We start from the raw sequence: 22,559 nt of genomic DNA, 5'->3' as shown, positions 1-22,559 counted from the left end.
AGTTACTCATAGATACTCAAATTGCTCGCAGTTTGTTGCTAACCACATATATATGCTCAAAACTTGATATGATATGCAGTCAGCTTCATCCCAAACCAATGTGACATAATCAGGCTTGAGGAATAGGCATCAACATGGCAGATGAGGTTCAACGTGGATAAGTATAAAGTGATGCATGTCAGTAACAAAAAATCTCCTGCACGAATACAGGATGTCCGGGGCGGTACTTGGAGAGACCTCCCAGGAAATGGACTTGGGAGTTCTGATCGACAAATCGATGAAGCCGTCCATGCAATGTGCTGCGGCGGCGGCAAAAAGGGTTAACAGAATGCTAGGAATGATAAAGAAGGGAATCACGAACAGATCGGAGAAGGTTATCATGCCGCTGTACCGTGCCATGGTGCGCCCTCACCTGGAGTACTGCGTACAGCACTGGTCGCCATACATGAAGAAGGACATGGTACTACTCAAAAGGGTCCAGAGAAGAGCGACTAAAATAGTTAAGAGGTTGGAGGAGCTGCCATACAGCAAAAGATTAGAGAAACTGGGCCTCTTCTCCCTTAAACAGAGGAGATTGAGAGGGGACATGATCGAAACATTCAAGGTACTGAAGGGGATAGATTTAGTAGATAAGGACAGGTTGGTCACCCTCTCCAAGGTAGGGAGAACAAGAGAGCACTCTCTAAAGTTGAAAGGGGATAGATTCCGTATGAACATAAGAAAGTTCTTCTTCACCCAGAGAGTGGTAGAAAACTGGAACGCTCTTCCGGAGTCTGTTATAGGGGAAAACACCCTCCAGGGATTCAAGACAAAGTTAGACAAGTTCCTGCTGAACAAGAACATGCGCAGGTAGGGCTGGTCTCAGTTAGGGTGCTGGTCTTTGACTGGAGGGCTGTCGCGTGAGCGGACTGCTAGGCATGATGGACCACTGGTCTGACCCAGCAGCGGCAATTGTTATGTTCTTATGTTAACCAAACCACTTAGACACAAGTATGAGTTATTGGATACCATTTTAGGTGGCATAGACACTGCACTGGGTGCCCTTTATACAACTAATATACAAGTACTCCGCAATAAGAAGGGATCCACATCTCAACATGCTTCTGATGGGTTTACCTCACAGCATATTAATGAGGCTTCCTCCAAACTATTCAATGTAATTGTAGACACATTTGCTCTTATTTCAGCCATTATAAAACAAAACATTGTGACATTAGCACATGAAGAATATAGGTTGGGAAAGAATGAGTGCAGAGTGAGCTTATTACTATCTTAAAGGAAATTCTGATCATGGCTAAGTTAGGCCACTTGTCCAGATGGCTAGTACATGAAATTTTAGTGTTCCATGTTCACCACAAGGATGCTCTATCTGTACTTTGATCCCATGGCCAGGACATCACATTGTTATTTATCCTGTTGTTAACATTGGTGTGCAGTTTGATAATATGCTCCTATATCCTTTGGATCACTTCATTTGGGTACAGCCACTGAATGATAATGGCTTCATTCAAGCCAATAGATCCCTCTCTGTGTGAGCAGACACCATTTCATTTTAAGTGTGAACCTCATCAGTTTAAAGAGGTTGACAACTCCTGTTGGAATAATTCATCCTTCAGTTTCCCCACTGCCAAGCTCTCCTACTCACCTATCACCTCACACACTTTATGCTACCTCAGAGCTGGACACTTTTTGTTTTCATCTGTTCTTTACATAATATGTTTTTTCTCTGGATCCCCAGCTACATGACATCCTACACTTTGCTATATGGATCAAACTATTTACTGAGCAATATCTGGTGTAATCATATACCACTGATCCCCATCACCACTAATGGGTCAACCTATTCCATGCCTCTGGTAATCAATAACTCTATGGACATTCCAGACTTTATTTCATATGCTGTGCAACCATTCCCTCTTAGCATGGGGAATGAGATATTTCATAAGCTGCTGAACTTTATAGGACTCTATGCCCATATTGAACAACTTAAGACAACCTCCAAAGAAGTGAATCATACCATCACTTTTAAGAATGGACAGATTGCACTAACTGTTGAAAATTTGCTATGAGATGCTCATGACTCCATTTGGGAACTTTGGGTATTCACTTACTATTGATCATGTCTTCAATGTTCTTATTCACCCTATCATTATCTTAATTACTGTACAAATTTTACTATGTATTGTTATGATTTTCCTATACTGCAAAATGAAACATGTACAATTCTTTACAGTGCATATACCACAAAATACCATCTACATTTTAAGATAGTTACACATGATTTTCCAGTATCTTATCTCTTCTAATTTGGCATTGTCTACTGCATGGCACATCAGGGTCAGCTATAGTATATGGCTTATTCCCACACGCTCATACCACCACTTATGGCATCTTGGTACCTTTAAGCCTTAACCGCCTCAGAAAACGTCCTGCATTCTTTATGCACTGTTCATTCTCTCTCAGACAGGCACAAAGGTGGCATATTGGGTTTCTCAGCCCAGTAGTTGCTACCTTACCTAAGACACAAGTTTGGACTCAATGTGAATTGCTTATTTCAATAGTGGAGACAGACTGTACAGGATAAAGGGACCTGCTGCTAACAGAACATACAATACTCCCCTGAAATTGCCAGGGGTTCCTAGATTTTGAAAAACCGCAAATGCGGTTTTTCGCCTGTCAAAAGGCAGGAGAGGGCAGCTGGAGCGCCGGCAGGTGAAGAAAATCACTTGTGGTCTGCTCCGACTGCGAATGAGTGAATCCGTGATTCGCAAAGGAACACTGTATACTACTGGAGGTAGAAGAAAGGCCTCATAGAATGGCAAATTGGCCACTGCTGTGTCTAAAGCAGGGGCAGGAGTGAATGCCATATGAACAGGTACCACAGGCCATACACTTGAAACATTAAAAAAAGTGCTGAAAATGTCAACATTATATCACTGTGTGCTGACTGTGTTCAGAGTGCAAGCAAATGATTCTGGGATATTAAACAAATGCCACTAAATGACTCTTCAAAGAATCGTTTGCATAATACTGAATACTTCCTGCGAAGCCCTGGAATTTCAACAGATGTGATAAGGACAGTTGCTTAAGGAATTTAGACACAGAATGGCTCCAGCTACCAGAGTCACTGTTTCAAACAGATACCAAATTGTGACAAAGGAAGATACTAGAAGATATTATTTTTAGAACAAACTAAAAGCCTATAAAGATATGCTGCAGCACCTTGATCTCTACTGCTTATTCTTTCTTACTCCTTCCTCTTCACATCTATACACCTACCATTTAGAAACACACATACACCATTCATTCAGGCAGGACACAGACTCTCTCTGCTCTGATTCATTCAGGCAGGACAGACATACACAGACAGAAGCAGCTCTAAATCTAATTTATACTCTATATTATAAAAATATATTCCTATAAAATATACTTTTATGCACTACCTGGCTCTTGTCTCATCTTATTTCCTTCTGCCTCTCTGAAGCCTGAATCCAGGACCCAAAATAGACTAGATAACACAAAAGATTACGCATGACAGCATTTGCTAATTTGTGCATTAACTGCATGTTATGTTAGGGGGCAGAACTGGGAAAGTTATGAATGAACAATGTGTATAGACAGCATACTGAAGTAGCATACAGTTCTTACCATGCTCTGCCAAATGTCAAGAAAAGGCAATGAATGCATCCATACTAATTGCAAACAGTCTTAATACACAGTAAAGGACTCTCCAGTACAATACATAAGTCATGAAGGAAGATAAAGACCATAAAGCCTATCTAGTCTGCCTAACCATGCCATCTATCATCCCCGCCTCTCTCTTCGAGATCCTACATACTTGTCTCAAGCTTTCTTGAATTCAGACATGCTTTTTGTCTCCACCACCTCTACCAAGAGGCCATTCCAAGAATTCACCACCCTTTTCATAAAAAACATTTTCTGATGTTACTTTTTAATCTGTCCCCTTCCACCTTCATTCAGTGCATTGCAGAGTTTCTGTTTAATTACGAGAGACTCACTTCAATGCACATTTATGCCATGTAGGTATTTAAACATCTCTATCATGTCTCCCTTCTCCCACCTTTCCTCTAAAGTATATATACTGTATATATATATATAATGAGATCTTTAAATCTATCCCCATACACCTTATGATGAAGACCACCAACTATTTTAGTAGCGTTCCTATGAACTGACTCCATTCTGCTTATATCCTTTTGAAGGTATGGTCTGTATAATTGTGCACAATATTCTAAATTAGACTTCACCAGATTCCTATAATGGGGCATCAATACCTTCTTCCTATTGGTCATTCCTCTCCCTATGCATCCAACCATCCTTCTAGCTTTTGCCATCTCCTTTTCAACCTGTTTGCCACCGGCCATCACATATTATCTGACCCAAGTCCCGCTCCTCTTTCATGCACAAAAATTCTTCACCCTCTAAACCAGTGTTTCTTAATGTCTTCAAGTCAAGTACCCCTTAAGTCTAACAAATATCAACCTAATACCCTGCCCCAGATCAACCCAGGCTCCGCCCCAGACCTCACTCCCCAATATCCCCCCAATGAACTGGCACTGGGGACCAACTCTTCTCTGTCAGCAAAAATTGGCAGGATTGATGCCCACTCCCTCCGGCCATGCCAACCCCCCCACCCCCACCCAAGAAAAAATTGGCAGGAGGGATGGCCATTCCCTCCTGCCAACAGAGGCCCCACCTGTGCCAGAAATCTTCCCCCCCCCCAAATCATCTCCTTCCCTGCTCCCCAAAAAAGGCAGGAGGGATGCCCACTCCCTCCTCCAAACCTCCCCCCACCAGTAACTTTGTCAAGAGCAGGAAGGAAGCTCAGTCCCTCCAGCTCTGAAGCCCGCCGATCCAGAGAAATACTAAAGACCTCATACTTCATAGTGCTCTAATTCTAGAAATCTGTCTCCACACTTCTTCTGGTTGACTAGCACAAACCACAAGTTCTGAACTGGTCTGGTAAGGCTCCTAATGAAAACCAAAATTAATCATACATAAAAAGTATGGGTGTTCATTTTCAAAGCAGACTTACAAAGTTCCATAGTAACCAATGGAACTTTGTAAGTCTAAGTGCTTTGAAAATAAGCTTCAGTCTCTTGCATTGTAACCAAGTATCTGAGGTAACAAAAAGATGATCTAACAGTACTTATAAAAATCTAACAGTACTTATAAAAATAAACAACAATGAAATACCTTACCCTTGATCTATCAACACTTTACCTGGCTTTTGATCAATTTGCATGATCTGTGACCTTCTGTTTGCTCTCTCGAATGCCTCATCTAAACCAAAACTAGTATAAAACCTACTCGCTAGTTGTCCAGGAGGTATCCTTGGCAGATGTTGCCCATAGTGTTCCCTAGATGGAAAATTTAGCAGCATTTGGGATTCAAACCAGGTTCCATCATCATTCACAGTGACAAAGCTATTTGGTGGCTGTGGCCTGTCTCTGTTATTCTTTTTGTCTTCTTCTTTCCCACAGATTTGGGGATGTGTCTTTGAGACTTTTACCATCACATTGCGACCACACCCATTACACATTTCAGTCCTTGCACCACAGTAATCCTCGTGTTCCTCAACTTTGTTGAATGCAAGCTCAAGTTCACAGTACTGACAATTTACAAGGCGCAAACAGCACTCCAAAGTCTAAAGGGAAAATAAGAATTGGTTGGTGAGTAAAGGTTTATATTTACAGAATGTATAAACAAAATCACAACATGAATTTGTAAATCCGTCTTGACCTAGAAAATAAGGGAGAAGAGTTCATTGGGTAAATGTTATGGTTTTCTTTCTAATGCAATCTTGCCAAATTATAAAGTGTCAATATCTATTGTATTAAATATATTATTTCAGTATGACTTATGGGAGGTTATGTAATGTTATGGAAGATTAGGTTTTTACCTTCGATAATCTTCTTTCCATTAGTCCCTGTAGGATTCCATATGCTAGGGGGCTCATAACCAAAACTTTAAAAAATCCAAAAACCAGCCTAAGTCGGCATTTGGACGTCCTAATAGCAGGGACGTCCAAGTGTCGATAATCAAAACTAACTTTCTTGATGTGCAGCAGCACTTGTAAGCTCCTATGCGTCCAGAGATCAAGGGGGCGTGTTGGTAGGTGTGTTATGGGCAGGTATTGGGCAGGCTTCAACCTGGATGTACCACATCCATAATCAAAGCTTTCCTAGAGGGAACTTAAGACGCCAGAAGTTAGACCTGTTTGAGCTGCGTCTAAGTTTCACAAAGGTGCTCAAACTGACAAGAAGACCACTGGAGGATTTAAGGCATGACTCCTCCTTATTCCCCCAATGGTCATTACCCCTCCCACCACCCAAAGTGTGAAAAAAAAAAACCACAAAAACCTATAGGCTTCCCATCAGCTGAGCCGGTTTCAGGGATTCCTGGTGATTCAGTTGATGGGGATTTCCCCTGTCAGGATCAGCTGAGCCACAGAGCCCTACACCACTCTCCCTGACATCACCGACATTTCTGCGCCGCCCCCCCCCCCAACAGTGGGAAGGGGAATCCCCGTCATTTGCAACACGCAGCCCTGTAGGCAGGAGGGAGAGCTTCCCTCCTGCCGTTTTCTCATCCGAAGGTACTGGGAGAAGGGGGGAATCCCCATCGCTGAGCCTCAAAGAATCCCTGAAACCGGCTCAGCTGATAGAGATTCCTTCTGCCGCGATCAGACAAGGTAGTTGGTGGGTACATCTACAAAGCTTGTTTTTGTATATTTTTCACATGGACATTTTTATTTTTGAAAATGGGCAAAAAAGGTAGATGACCTAAGGATCAAAATTTATATCTAGCTCATTTTCTCAAAAAAAAAAAAGATAGATGTTTGGCATCTTTGAAAATGCATATTTTTCCTACTTGGTTTATGGACATCTTGCACAAAATGTCCAACCTCAGACTTAGGCACACTTTCAATTATGCCCCTCCACATGCTCAATCCCAACCCACAATCCGGGAGTTAGAGAAATCCAACAACCTCCTTAGCCTGAGAGCTAGCAAACATATCCAGTTAAGTCCCAAAGACAAGTAACAGTCCTCCCCATATGGTGGTTCAAGACTCTCCCGACATCCAACTTGCTCAAGAGCCTGTGGAATGAAACACAGGCAAACAAACCTCCAGATTGACATGGAAGGCAGAACCACCTTCAACAGAAAGGAAGGTACAGTGCAGAGAACAACTCCCGTATCCATAATATGGAGAAAGAGCACCCTACACAAATGAGCCTGAAGCTCTGAAATATGCCGTGCAGAGACAATGGCAACCAGAAAGTTAGTCTTGATTGCCATATCCAGAACAGCAGCATCCTTCAGTGGCTCAATTGGGACTCCCAAGGCCTTGAAGTTCAATCTTAAGATTTTAAAGACGCAAGGCATGTCGCAAACAAAGTGCCCCTCTCATAAACCTGGTCACATCTGGGTGAACTAGTGTCTCCGCATGCTCTAAGGCACTAAAAGCCTGCAACCGGAACTGTAAGGGAGGCCAATGCTAAACCCTTCTCTAGGTCTGCCTGAAGAAAAGCTAGGACCACCGAAATGGGAGGCTTCTCGGGCTCCACCTGATCTTTAGCATACCACTGCTGGAAAGTCTTCTAGGCTTTGGCATAACCAGCCACAGTAGAAGGTTTTTTTGAGTGCAAGAGAGTCAAAATGACTACATCTGACTAACTGCACTGCATCAAGGCAGAGCGCTCAAAATCCATGTTGTAAGACCAAAGTGCCATGGGTTCTCCATGGGCACTGGCCCCCAACTGAGAAGGTAGCGATGAAGATGGAACTGAAGTGTCTCATCTCTATCGCAGGCAACGAGGCCAATCTGGAGCCACTAGAATCACAAGTGGCATTGCCATCTGGGATGCATTGCCATCTGGCGGGTGACCCGACCGACCAGAGGCCATAGGGGGAACACACACAGAAGCTCGGGAGCCAGCCAGGGCTGAACGAAAGCATCCAGCCCTAGGCTTCCATGCTGCGTTCATCGACTGAAAAAGCACCTGGCTTTTGAGTTCTCTGCTGAATCCACCAAGTCCATCTGGGGTTGACCCCAGCTCTGTATAATCAGACAGAAAACCTTTCGCGAGAGGGATCATTCTCCCGGGTCCAGGACCTGTCAGCTGAGGAAGTCTGCCTGAACATGGGCTGCTGAGAAAGACAGAAGATGTATTTCCACCTAGCAGAACAGCATGCAAACCTCCTAGCCCAAGGGAGCGCCTCTTGTGCCCCCTTGATTTATATAGGCCACCACTGTGGCGGTGTCAGACAATACTCGCACCACTATTCCTTCCAGACGAGTCTGGAGAGCGAGTAGCACCAGCCAAATTGCCCGAAGCTCCCGAAGCTATCCATAGTACTCCAATTCAAATGGAAGTTCTAAAGAAATACTCAGTTACTCATTACCCATTGAACCCCAATCTGTAACTTTCCCCTCTTCACTATTGTATTATATTTAGACTCATTGTACGATACTGTATTAGACTTATGTATGGTGTTGTCTTTAGACTTATTGTATTGTATTATATTTAGACTCGTATTATATTGTACTGTGTTGTATACACTCATTGTATTGTATTGTATTGTATTGTTTTGTCTTGTATTGTATGTTGACTTATTGTATTGTATTGTGACCTTGTTATTCGCTGAATGTCCAGCCTTCTTACAGTGTGAACCGCCTAGAAGTCACCTGACTATGGCGGTATAGAAAAATAAAGTTATTATTATTATTATTATTATTAGATGATAGATCATCCAATGTTTCAGACACCGAGTCCATTGCCCCCAAATGGAGCAGTCCCCGCAGTGAGCACCCCAACCTAACAAGGGAGTCTACCACTCAGAAATCCAAAGAAGCCAGCCTTGGCAGCGATCCATCCCCTGAAGCCACCAGCTCAAGCTGCTGGGGGCTGGCACCTTCCATGGGAGCGGCATCTGAAGGGGATGACGCTGCGGAGGGTCCCCCCCCCAAGAGAAGAGGGACTCCTGTAAAGGGCGCAGGTGTGCTTTGGTTCAGGGGACCGCTTCCAAGGCTGCCATTTACCCCAGAACCTGCAGATAATGCAAGGCCATGAGAGCCGGACAATCCAGGAGATCTCTAATCTATTGTTGAAGTTTCTGTCCAAGCACCTCGGGAAGAAGCATACGACCTAGTCTGGTGTTGAAGAGAAGGCCCAGATACTTCAGGGACTGGGAGGGCATCAAGTGGCTCTTCCTGTAGTTGCCAAAGCCTACAGCAGAGACACCACCATCTCCACCGTATTTTCACACTCCTGGCAAGACAGATCCCGGAGCAACTAGTTGTCCAAGAAAGGATGGACATGGACCCTCTCTGCCAGCAGAGAAAAACCGCCACAACAACCATCACATTGGTGCAAATGCAGGGCGCCATCGCAAGGCCAAAGGGCAGAGCTGCAAATAGGAAATGCTGTTGCAGAACAGGGAAAACACAAAAACCTGCTATACTCTGGATAGATCAGAATATGGAGACTAGCCTCTGTGAGATCCAAGGACGTCAGAAACTCTCCTGGAGAGACCGCATCTATCACTGTGCACTCTGTTTCCATGCAGAAATGAGGAATCCACAAGCAACTGACAAACCAGATCCAGAATGGGTCTCCAATCCTCCAAGCCTTTCTGTGGCAAGATTGCAATTCGTGTTCTGGAACAGGTTCCATCGCTCTGATGTCTAAGAGACATTGCAGAATATGTGGGGCATCCTCATATCAGAAGCCACTGCACGGGAACCTGAGGCCTGAGGATGCCTGGAATTGGAACTGTTGTAATGGGGGCATAGCCCTGGGAATATCTCAGGGAAAAAGAACCTGCGGATTCCTGATGACACCTATAGGAGGAACAAAAGCAATATGATCCCCTCCCAACGTCCAGTGAAACTTGTCCAGGGAGAGACTTAGGGCAGCACTTGGCAACACTGGTGATGAGGTCATCTAGATCTTTACCAAAAAGAAGCTGGCCCTTGAAAGAAGACTGCTTATAGAGGCAGTGTTCCCAGCCCAAAGATGAATCCAAAGAGACCGGAACGCAGACACTGCATAAACAGAGACCATAATGAGATCATAAAGAGCATCCACCACATAATCCACACCATCCATCACAAGCAGAGGACAGGCATGCACCTTCACAGAGGATGCTCTGCACAGTCAGTCATGATAGGCTCATGCTATAAAGGAAACGGTCACCACCGCTTTGATACCTAAAGATGCCACTACAAAAAGCTTTTTTTTTTTTTTTAAACACAATATCCACCCTGCAATCCTTAGAGACCTTAAGCATCACTCCCCCATCATTAGGGAGGGCTGTGTGCCTGATAACCTGCACTACGGCAGAATCTACCTTAGGTTGTTCAAAAACCTGCTGAAAATCAGAAGCCAGGAGTTAAAGCTTAGACATAGCATTAGAAGGTCGTAAACAGCTGTCTGGGGTATCACATTGTTCTGTAACCAGACCAAGGAGAGGGAGATGGGATAGAAAAAGGCACATGAGAATGGTCCCTGACAAAGCCTAAGAGTGGAAGGTGAAGAATTCAAATTTAGCTCTTTCAGAACAGCAGCAATAAAAAAGGTACACAGAACCTCGCTTAAAAGGTTTGCAGATAGAAGGATCAGTATCCAAATCCGGACTCCCACAGCGGCTGAGGTGACTAGACCCGACAAAGGTAGCAGCCCTATCCAATATAGAAGCAGTGTCAGGAGACAGAAGAGGCATAATATCTGAATGGCAACCACAGCAGTCAAGGTCTGCCACAGTCGGATGAGAGGGTTCCCGAACAGGAAGCTCTGCTACCAGCACAACAGGCTGAAAAAGACCCAACACACCCACCAGCTGTGTCAAATGAGCGGGGACTGAAGAATACGCTTTCCAGAGAAGCCAAATAAAGTCCGGTGAAAAATCATAACCTGCAACCATGGCAGGGACACGCCAAAAAAGTCCACAGACTCGAAACACAGGCATTTTGCACCAGACTCTGGGTGAGAATTTTTTCCAGAGTCACAGACCCAGGCCAGCTCCCCAACCCTAGAGTACCTAGAGAAGACAAAGTTCGAAGCTCCCGCCCCCAATGGGCTATGGCATGCGGTACACGGTCACTGATCCAGCTCCAATCCAGCACAATCAATGCACACATCCAACAGATTAGGGGCTGGGGAGTCCATCCTAAATGATTTTAAGGGGTATTGAGGCAGATATAAAACTTTGAAACAAAGATCATTAAAAATTAAAAATGGCCGCTGCCAGCAAATTTGCACCAACAGCAAAAATAAACAAAACCCGAAAATAAAAAATAGCAATTTGAGACTGCAGAGGTAGGGGACCTGAACTCTACCCACAGAAACTATGAAAAAAGAATTTTAAATCGTTCAACCAGCCACCCCTGAAGTTCCCATAGAAAATAATGGAAGTGTACTCACAGTACTGCAATGCCTTGCCTGTCAGCATTTTTTTTTTTAATTCTTTATTCATTTTTAAAAACTTACAATAAGTGTAACAGCATATATAACATTTTAAACTCAGATACAACACTTAATATTCTGTTAAAATCCATATCAGAATTTATCCCCCCTTCCCCCTAATTCAATAACAGCCTTTAAATTCAAGAAAACCTATAATAATCCCCATTCCCATATACCTTACTTCAGGGCTGCCCAAGTCCGGTCCTCGAGATCTACTGGCAGGCCAGGTTTTCAGGATATCCATAATGAATATGCATGAGAAAGATTTGCCTGCACTGCCTTCCTGGTATGTAAATCTCTCTCATGCATATTCACTGTGAATATCCTGAAAACCTGGCCTGCCAGTAGATCTCGAGGACCGGACTTGGGCAGCCCTGCCTTACTTTAATAATCAGACCAAAATACCCTTCCCCCCTCACCCCACCTTGGACATGCTTATTTAAGGGGAAAAATAATATTCAATCATTACAATATTTTGTTAATGGCTCCCAAATATCCTGAAATTTTCTAAAATTCCCCTGCTGTGTGGCTATTATCCTTTCCATTTTATAAATGTGACATAAAGAGTTCCACCAGAAACTCTAATTCAGCCTCTCCCAGTTTTTCCAATTATTCGTAATCTGTTGTATGGCAACCCCTGTCATAATAAGCAGAAGCCTGTTATTATTAGATGATATTTGGCTCTTAGCCCTCATTGACATTCCAAACAGTACAGTATCATATGATAATGCCAACGGATTTTAAAACAAACAATTTATTTGACCCCATTTTTAACAGCAGATGGAGAGAAAGGATTTTCTGCCTCAGAAACTTCTCCAAATGACCAGAGATGAAGATCTTCAGACTGCCAGTTGGCCGGACACGGACTATGACCTCCGCCCCCACTGATCCTCACCACGCAGTCTCTCTATGCAGCAGTAGTCTGGCACCACTGGAAAGAGGTCTCAAGGCACTGAAGCCACAAAGAAAATGAACTTTAAGCAAAAAAAAAACCAACAAAAAACAAGAAAAAGGAAAAGAACAATTGCAAAAGACTTCTGCACATATTGCTTGAAGAAATTGTAACTGGATATGTTTGCTAGCTCTCAGGCTAAGGGGGAGGAGTATGTGCTTAGAAAAGTGTTGGATTTCTGCAACATCTGGATTGCAGGTTGGGACTGAACACCTATTTATGGAATCCAGAAGGGATGTAACAGAAAAAAATGTTGTCGACATTGTATATCTGGATTTTCAGAAAGTGTTTGACAAGGTTTCACATGAACAATTATAAACAATCTGAACATTGGTATGATGAGTGAGGTGATTAAATTTGTGGACGATACGACAAAGTTATTCAAAGTAGTGAAGACACATGGGGATTGCGAAAATCTGCAACGTGACATAATCAAGCTCAAGAAATGGGCATCGACATGGCAAATGAGGTTCAACGTGGATAAGTGTAAAGTGATGCATGCTGGTAACAAAAATCTCATGCACGAATACAGGATGTCCACAGCGGTACTTGGAGAGACCTCCAAGGAAATGGATCAGGAGTTCTTATCGACAAGTCGATGAAGCCGTCCATGCAATGCGGTGGCGGCAAAATGGGCGAACAGAGCGAACAGAATGCTAGGAATGATAAAGAAGAGGAGTGTGTGGCGCGGTGGTTGAAGCTACAGCCTCAGCACCCTGGGGTTGTGGGTTCAAACCCTGCACTGCTCCTTGTGACCCTGGGCAAGTCACTTAATCCTCCATAGCCCCAGGTACATTAGATAGATTATGAGCCCACCGGGACAGACAGGGAAAATGCTTGAGTACCTGATTGTTAAACCGCTTAGAAAACCTTGATAGGCGGTATATAAACATTACATTACATTAGTGATTTATATTCCGCCATTACCTTGCAGTTCAAGGCGGATTACATCCAAACTAAAACAAAAATTACATTCAAAATTTGAAGGATTAGAATAAGCGATGACATAGAATTTTTAAGGTAATATATGTTGGGTAAAGAGTTACCAAAGGGAAGTGGAGGTCTTTAGGAGATAAGAATAGGGTGAAATTATGGGTTTTAGATAACGTTTGGTAGATAGAAGAGTATTAGAGAGATCTAAGGGTAAATAGAGTGTTGGATATTGGGTTGGGATTGGTTGTGCTGGATAGGTTTTATGCGTTTTTTGAAGAGTATGGTTTTAATATCTCTCCTGAAGGCTTTGTAGTCTGTAGTCGAAGATAACAGAGTGGTGATTTGTCTGTCCAGTTTAGCTGCTTTGGAGGCTTTTAGGTTATCATAAAGTTTTTTTTTCGTTTGACATCTTTGGTGAGTGAATAGTGAGTGGGATTTTCTGTGTCTGGTTGAGGAGGATTGATTTAGTTGGTTATTCCAGTAGGTTGGGCTTTCTCCGTTGAGAGCCTTGTAAAGTAAGCAGTAGAATTTGAAGTGCACTCTCACTTCTATTGGAAGCCAGTACGAGTCATTGTATGCCTCTGTGATATGGTCATATTTTTTTAGGAAATAGACAAGTCTCAGGGCTGTATTCTGTATTGTCTGCAATTGCTTCATCATGGTCGCAGGACAAGGTAGGTATAGTATGTTGCAGTAGTCTATCATCCCAAGGATAAGAGATTGTACCAATAGTAGAAACTGCTTCTTTTCGAAGAATGTTCGGATTTCTCTTAGATTTCTCATGGTCATGAACGATGCCTTTGTTATTTTGGGGTTGCATGGTGCAGCCTCTGTCAATTGCGACTCCTAGCAATTTTAGTGTAGGTTGTATTGTGTATGAGATCGAGTTTATTACAAGATTAGTTAATGTTGGAGTTTTGTTGTTTTCTAGTAGGATGAAATTTGTTTTGTCAGGGTTAAGTTTTAATTTGTGCTCTGTCATCCAAATTGCAACTGAATCGAGAGTTTTGTGTATTGTGCTTGTCATGACGGGTTCTGGTTGGTCAAAGGGTAGAATAGTGATGTCATCTGCGTAGCTGTTTGAAATTATGCCATGATTATCTAGGTAGTAGCTGAGGGAGGCTATGTATATATTGAATAATGTAGGTGATAGGTGTGATCCTTGGGGAACTCCGCAGGGGTTGGACCATGGTTCTGATTTTTCTTGCAATTTTTTAACTCTGTAAGTTCTTGATTGTAGGAATCCTTTGAACCATGCAAGTACTTTGCCTAAGATTCCTATTGAATCGAGAGTTTGTAGAAGCATGTCGTGGTCTACCAAGTCGAAGGCTGCAGAAAGGTCTAGTTGTATCAGCAATATTTTCTTGCCTGTACAGAGGTGTTGTCTTGCAGTGTCCATTAGTGTTCCTAGTAGTGTCTCCGTGCTGTATTTGGCTCTGAATCCCGATTGTGTGGGGTGGAGTATGTTGTGATTCTCTAGGTAAGAGGCTAAATTTTTTGCTATGAGACCTTCCATCGGTTTGATGTACAATGGGATTGAGGCAATGTGTCTGTAATTGGATGGTTGGTCTTTTGCTCTTTTAGGGTCCTTTAATATTGGAGTTATTATGATTTCACTGAGTTCTTGTGGGAAATAACCCTCTAGTAGTGATGAGTATATCCATTGTAGAAGTAGGGAGCGGAATAATATGCTTGAGTTTTTCAGTAGATATGGGGGGCAATGGTTGAGGTCACAGGCTCCATGGCTGTATTTATTATAAATATTGTTGAACTCTGTCCATTCTATAGGTGAGAAATGGGACCAGGTTCTATCTGCTGCGATTGAGTCTTTTTCTGTTGGTGGAAATGATGTCTCTATGTGTGAGGGTGTTCCGTTTAAAATCCTAATAAACTTAAACTTAACTTATCACGAACAGATTGGAGGTTATCATGCCGCTGTATCGGGCCATGGTGCACCCTCACCTGGAGTACTGCTTCCAGCACTGGTCACCGTACATGAAGGACATGGTACTACTCGAAAGGGTCCAGAGAAGAGCAACTAAGATGGTTAAAGGGCTGGAGGAGTTGCCGTACAGTGAGAGATTGGAAAAACTGGGCCTCTTCTCCCTTGAAAAGAGGAGACTGAGAGGGGACATGATCAAAACATTCAAGAAACTGAAGGGAATAGACTTAGTAGATAGTTCACCCTCTCCAAGGTAGGAAGAATGAGAGGGCACTCCCTAAAGCTGAAAGGAGATAGATTCCGTACAAACTTAAGGAAGTTGTCCTTCACCCAGAGAGTGGTAGACAACTTGAATGCTCTTCCGGAGTCTGTTATAGGGAAAAACACCCTCCAGGGATTCAAGACAAAGTTGAACAAGTTCCTGATAAACTGGAACTTACTCAGGTGAGGCTGAACTCATTTAGAGCACTGGTCTTTGACCTAAGGGCCGCCGCATGAGTAGACTGCTGGGCAAGATAGACCACTGGTCTGACCCAGCAGCGGCAATTCTTATGTAATTTGGTTTCAACATTTTTTGTAGGTGATCAGTCCAATAAAATAAATCTGAACATGCTTAACCATAAGTCTAAATTTTACAATGGTGATTATAAACTGGTCATATTTTCAATAGATTTAAGAAAATATGAAACAAAGACTTTTCTGATCTAGAGGCAATAACAAAATTTCCTATTATTCCTTGCATTTAAAAATTAATGTTTCCTACAAGTCTTCATAATAATCCCCAGATTAAATTCAACTCTAAAAACTCTTGTGCTTCATTTTCTCCTAATGAATATCTCCCTCACCAGATTCCTAACAATTTAATCACATATCTGAGTGGTTTACAATTTTAAATGTCTCAAATACTGCAGAACACTATCCGCCTTTGCATACAGTTCAAACACCTATTGTTGACCTACAAGTTTGTTCAGTCTGCTGCCCCTCAATATCTCTCGTCTCTTCTCTCTCCTTATACACCTCCCAGAGAACTCTGTTCCATAGATAAGCTGCTCTTAACTGTACCCTTCTCCTCTACTGCCAATTCCAGACTTCGTTCCTTCCATCTAGCTGCCCCCTATACCTGGAATAAATTACCTGAGTTTGTCCACCAAGCCCCTTCTCTTTCTTTGTTTAAAAGCAGACTGAAACCCCACCTTTTTGATATAGCATTCAATCCATAACCCTACTCCTTTGCCCACCAACCCAGCCAATTAGCAGTTCCCCTTAATTGTATCCAAGACATCCTATTTGTCTGTATGTCTTGCCTGTTTATATTGTAAGCCCTATCGAACAGGGACTGTCTTCTTTGTGTCTGGTAGCGTTATAGAAATATAAATAATAGCAGTAGTAGTAGAACACTAAGCTGGGAATATGTATGCTTGGTAGCTGCTAATATCAATTAACTGTTCTCAAAATGCAAAGGACTATCAGTTTGTCTAACAGCAGCTACAGGATGAAATGTTTTGACAATGCCATTGTTTTCTTTGTGAATTTTAATAAAGTTGTCCGATATTCTATGAGTCTGAAACTCACTTAACATGAAGAAACAGAGTAATACCCAACAACAGGTGGCTGCAAAGTCCCAATGATTACCAGTTATTTAAAAAAAAATAATAATCAGATTAAAAATACAACCAACCTCTCTGCTTATGTAGTTGCATAGTGCAATGCCAGTTGGGACCAAGGACTAAAGATAAACAGATTCATTCTCAGGGGAGGAGCTTGTAGGAAAGAGACATATGGTACAATTGCAGTATTTCAGCCAATATAAAATGAATATGTCAGGGATATGATTAAAAGTCAAGATCCTCTCTTCCATAGAAACACTAGTCACGCTTAAGGAGTATCAAATCTTGGATACCAGCAGACAGGAAAGAAAGATAATACACTCTAATGTCCTAATGTTAGGTGTACAAAGTATGTAATATTTAAGAGAATGGAAAAACACTAAACATACTAACCTCATGTTTTTCTAAGTGAATTTTTTCCAATTTCATACCGCATTTGCAAGTTATCTGCAAGTAAAACAGATGCAAAAAATTAAAGAGAAATACTCATGAAAGCACAAGCGTATGCATATGTTATATGAGATCTTATCTGTTTGATACTTTACTTGAGCATGTTCAAATTCAATGTGGTCATCTATTTCTGATTTAGGGACTGGTTCCATGCAGATCCGACACACAGTGATGTTTCGTTTACAATGAATCTCATGAATGGTAAAATTTGCCATGGGAATATCCTTTTTACTAGAAAAAAAACATAAAAATCTCAGCAGCTCTGAAAAAATAATTGTTCTGCATCAGAAACAAATCTGAGTAATAGAATAAAGATAACCTATTTAACACTACAGTACCCCAAAGTGGCTCACAAAACAGAAATGCAGTGCAGAAAAACCATAGATTTTTCAGCAACCCCAGTTCCAAACTTTTGCTGAATATTTTTGCCGAACCAACAGCAAGCGATATGTTCTAACTCTGGCACCTCTCCTCCTCCCCATACCTCTTTAAATCTTTGCCGGCAGCAAACAATTTGTAACCTGCTGCTTGTGCTGGCCTCAGCTGTCCCTCTAATATCACTTCCTAGTCACAGGCTGCCATTTTCATCAATGAAAGAACATGGGCAAGAGTGAATGGAAATCACTTCTGCCGCAACGCAGCATTACACCACCAGGGTTACAAGATAAGTTAAGGGTCCTTCCTCTAGGCCTGGGAGGGCAGTTGGTGAGGTTAAGGGTCCTTCCTCTGGGCCTGGGAGGGCGGTTGGTGGTGTCTGTTTGGAAGGGAGGGGTAACACTGCCGATTCTTGTTAGGTGTGTGTGTGCTGACAGCAAGGGAAAGTCTCCCTGTTCAAGAGAAAGGGAATGGGCCAGGGAGGGACGACTTGTATACTGTCTTTTTGTGGCTTTGACATTTCAAAGCTTACATTCAAAGCGGTGGGCACTGGAAGATAAAGTGACTTGCCTAGGGTCACAAGGAACAGCACCAGGATTTGATCTCACAACTTCTGAGTGCAGAGGCAACAGCTCAACCAGTCAAAGGGCACCAGTCCACAAATACATGAACACAGCAGCACAAATGGGGGAATATCAGTTGCAACTGATGCAACCGTAGCTATGCAAATTTGCACACTGTGAATGTGTAGATGAGAATGAACTGTATTTATTTATTTTTTAATTTGTTTATTGGAAATTTTGCAGAAAAAAATACAAAGCCTCAGAGGTACAACAAATACTGAACCAAAAATCCACATGAAACATATCCTCTCAACCACCCCCCCAAACTCCTAATAACATAAAATAAAATGTTGTACCGTAACTCTTCAGTACAATGCACAAGAACACAGCCATTAAAACCAAAGCCCCCTTCCTACCCCCACCCCAGGGTCAAACATATACCTAAGAGCAGTACAAAAGGTTTGCAAGTAACAAATATACAGCTAATCATAGGTCTTGAGGAACTTTCACACCATCTAATATAGGGATCCCACACCTTAAAAAAGGGAGTAAGACGAGTCTGAGTCAAAGCAGTCAATTTAGACATACGGAAAATAAAGTCTACTTTTCGCAATAGGTGAGTCCGACCTGGGGGAAAAGACTGTTTCCAATGAGCTGCCAATAAAAGTCTAGCAGCAGTAAAGATAAAACAAACTAATTTATGGGCTTTAGCAGTCAATGGAGCCAAGGGGAGATGTAAGAGAGCACTACCCATATGTCGAGTAAGAGTGATGTACAAGATATCAGACAATAATTCAAAAACCATATCCCAATAGGGGACAACCCGCGGGCAGTCCCACCAAATGTGAAGAAAGGTACCCGGCTGACCACAATTTCTCCAGCATAAATTTGACACTTGGGGGTACATTTTATGAACACGCAGGGGTATAAGGTAGAGCATCTTGTATCCATTTTCCACCAAAGAGCTAGCTATAGAAACACGAAGCAAGCGGAGAAACACCCACTCCCAGTCAATAGTTGGTGGAACTGGTCGCAAGAGTCCCTCCCAAATAGAGATATATTTAATTGGGGGAGCCTGTTGTTGAATAAGGGCTTTATAAAATCTAGAAATGCATCCCCGACCACTACTTCCCATAAGCGCCCATTCCAGGGGGGGTCTCCTCTAAGCGAAGATCACTGAGAGCCCTGCGACCAATAAAGTCCGCCACCTGACGATATTGAAAGTGATCGTTCATCGTCAAATCATAAGCCTCCCTCAAATCAGAAAACGATACTAATTTACCGTCTTCCACAAAATCCCCCAAGTCCATAAGACCCTGTTGGGCCCAAACACGAAAGCGAGGATCAACTTTTCCAGGTACAAAACCCGCCGCTACCCACAACGGGGTACTACGAAAATAAAGTCTAGAGTGAAAAAGACGGGTCCGTGTCCGGGCCCACACCACAAATGTATGATGCAGAAACGGATTAGCCCCTTTAAACAGCTGTCAAGTCTCCCCCACCAGTAACCAAGGGAGCACCCGACATAGCTCCTCAGAACCCAAAATTCTTTCCAAGCGAACCCAACTCTTCGATTTATCTTTACACCAAGCTAAAAACGACTTTAATTGAGCTGCCACATAATAGCGCCTCAAACAAGGTACCGCCATACCTCCCTGGGTTAAACTATATTTATTTAAGAAATATGTTTTTTCTGATTTTTCTTTTTTTTTCTTTACTGTCATGATCTCTAATATTTAAATTTTTTTCTTTGATTTTTTTTAAATATAATCAATCAATTGTGATCCACTTTGGGCCTTATTTAAAGGGAGATGACAGAATATAAGCACCACTTATCATAACATTACATTATTGCAGTTCTCATATGCTAAGCTCCCTCTTCAATACCATAACATTACATTATTGCAGTTCTCATATGCTAAGCTCCCTCTTCAATACAGCAGATGAATTCTGATAGGCATACTCAATAAGAGCACCGAAAAAGTGAAAAAAAGGCTGCTTGTTCATCCTATACTAGCACATCATAAATGCTACATTTCCTGAAATGTGGTCCCAGTATGAACACGTAATGCAATATAATTTACATATTAGCAATATGAGTGCAAAGCATTTTAAAAGTCCTGTCTGAATGAAAGATTATAAGAAAAAAATAAGAAAATCCTTAAGGGCTATGACTCAGTCCTTTCAACTTGAGAAAAGTCAACCAGAAAGACTTGAATAGTCCAATAATGGAGAGGAATCTTAAAGGAAGAGATGGCCACAAAACTGTTTACTATCATTAATAAGTTCTTAATGGGAAGAGAGATGTTTCAAGTCTTCCAGCAAACTATATAGATAGTCAAATTTAATTTCCTAAAGTTGTATTCCATTCTAAATTGTCTCCAGATTTATAAACTTGGTAGTTTCTTTTTCAGTCTTTAAAGGTTTGAAAATCATACTACAGTACTACTAACAACTTACCTTCTGTTATTTAACAATCTCCTAAAAAAAATGTGTTTTCATGTTTAGGAAAGCACAGGTATCAGAAAACATACAAGTCATTCTTATTACTTACCAATTTCCACATAATTTTGTCTCTTTCTCAGGAGTTGTAGCCATCTTTAGGCACGTCTGTTAACTGGAAAGTTTCAATTTCACTTTCCTTTATTAAAAAAAAAACACACACACAACAAAATAAGCCCCAGCACTAATTGAGGCGAGACATAAGAAAACCCCATAGTACTGTACTTCAGCACTTTCAGTGCATAAAGGAAACTATTTGCAATGCTTCACGCTCGGTCAAACGAAATAAAAATATATATATACACAATACTATAAATGACCGCTATTAAGCAAAACCTGACAAATTTACCATTACCTTTACAATAGTTTAAAATAGTTATCTATAAATAACTTCGTCAGTCAGCTAAGCAGAACAGACGATACAAAAAGAAATATTAGCCGGTGCTTTGCTTAAAGGCCCAAATTATATATATATTTTATTTTTTATTTTTTTTTTTACAAGATAAAATTATAATTGGTTACTTTAAAGCTCAGTGAACTTTAGAGTAACAATCAATGCCCCTGGTCCATCAGTACAGCCCAATAAAAAGAAACCAGGATGCGGGTAACTGCAACGTTTTAACCGCCCCCCCCCCCCTCAAAAAGCCTGTTTTGTTCTTCTTAGAGCGGCTGCCCTGCCTTTTAGCCCCCCAGGAGAGGGGGGCAAGAGGATTCCAGAAAATCCCCCCCCCCCATCAGAATCCCCTCACAAATAAAAGGCGGCGGCAGAATTCTTTTTCTTTCTGCCATAAACTAATGTTACGGCTCGACTCGGACTCAGCCAGCAAAAAACACAGAAGGAAACGGAAGTCCCGGGAAAAGAAACCCATCCCGGAAGAACAGTCCCCCTCCTCACCGTAGCAGCGGTCTCCTCAACTCCGGCCGGCACAGCTCCAACCGTCCCGAACACCTCCCCCTTAGAGAGACGGCGGCAGCGGCTACACCTAAATCACACAAACCGTCACCTTCCGGCAACTGCCGCCGGCCGAGCTGTCCCTTCGCTGCCATTGGTGGCGTCGCCTGTCAGTCACGGCGTCGTGGGCCGGCCAACCCCCCACCTGTGCCGATTGGTGAACCCGTACGTCTGCGCCGGCGGCGCTCTGCTAATTCTTTTGCCTGTGCAGGTTGCGGTTGCAGCGTGCTACTGCTGAGTTGTGTAAACCGAGGCGGCGAAGTTTCTTTTTCCTTTCCGAAGGCCGTGTTCGTTACGGTTTCGTTTCTTTTAGGAGGAACACCCCGGGTTTTACTGCGCTTATACCGTGTGTAGAAGGATAAACACCACCCTGATAATACTGCTTGTGAGCTGTATGCATTAAGAAAAGTCATGCTGAGTCAGACTCTGGTTACCGTTGCCAACGTTTTTTGAAAAGAGAAAACCAACAACAACAAAAAGCACCTCCATGCCCTGCCCTGGGCCTTTACAGTTGTCTCTAAACTAGAGGCATGGGCTGCCTGTGACTCAGCAGTTTGAAGAGGCTGTGGTGGACAGAGATAGGGCTTGATGGAGCAACCCTTTAACTGTCTCAGGTGCAACTCCACTAGGTGCTTTCCTATGCACACGGAATCAACTCCAGGGAATTATTGTGTTAAAAAAAAAAATCAAAATCGTTAACACTTGGCTCCCTATCTACCCTAACTCCACGACCCCAGTCCAGCATCTTCCTCTTGGCCATATGAACAGTGACATTCAACAGCCCTACTGGC

At 42.5% G+C, this 22,559-nt stretch overlaps 1 protein-coding gene across 3 annotated transcripts in view; it reads right to left on the bottom strand.

Moving 5' to 3' along the window:
* TRAFD1 (TRAF-type zinc finger domain containing 1) overlaps nt 1-22,046 on the bottom strand; it is an 85,423-nt gene extending 63,377 nt beyond the window's left edge. The window contains exons 1-5 of one of the 3 annotated variants that reach the window (XM_033955599.1): nt 21,821-22,046; nt 20,869-20,955; nt 17,472-17,607; nt 17,320-17,373; nt 5,245-5,668 (exon numbers count right to left, since the gene is read on the bottom strand). In XM_033955599.1, the coding sequence (XP_033811490.1) occupies nt 5,245-5,668; nt 17,320-17,373; nt 17,472-17,607; nt 20,869-20,912 (658 nt within the window). In that variant the 5' untranslated portion in view covers nt 20,913-20,955; nt 21,821-22,046. Of the gene's footprint in view, nt 1-5,244; nt 5,669-17,319; nt 17,374-17,471; nt 17,608-20,868; nt 20,956-21,711 lie in introns of all 3 variants that reach the window. The other 2 variants (XM_033955598.1, XM_033955600.1) reach the window with 2 other exon arrangements.
* Between the last annotated feature and the right edge of the window lie 513 nt (nt 22,047-22,559).

Source organism: Geotrypetes seraphini, chromosome 8 (assembly GCF_902459505.1).
Source record: "Geotrypetes seraphini chromosome 8, aGeoSer1.1, whole genome shotgun sequence".
NCBI lineage: Eukaryota > Metazoa > Chordata > Amphibia > Gymnophiona > Dermophiidae > Geotrypetes > Geotrypetes seraphini.
This window is presented reverse-complemented; position numbering and strand designations above follow the sequence as displayed.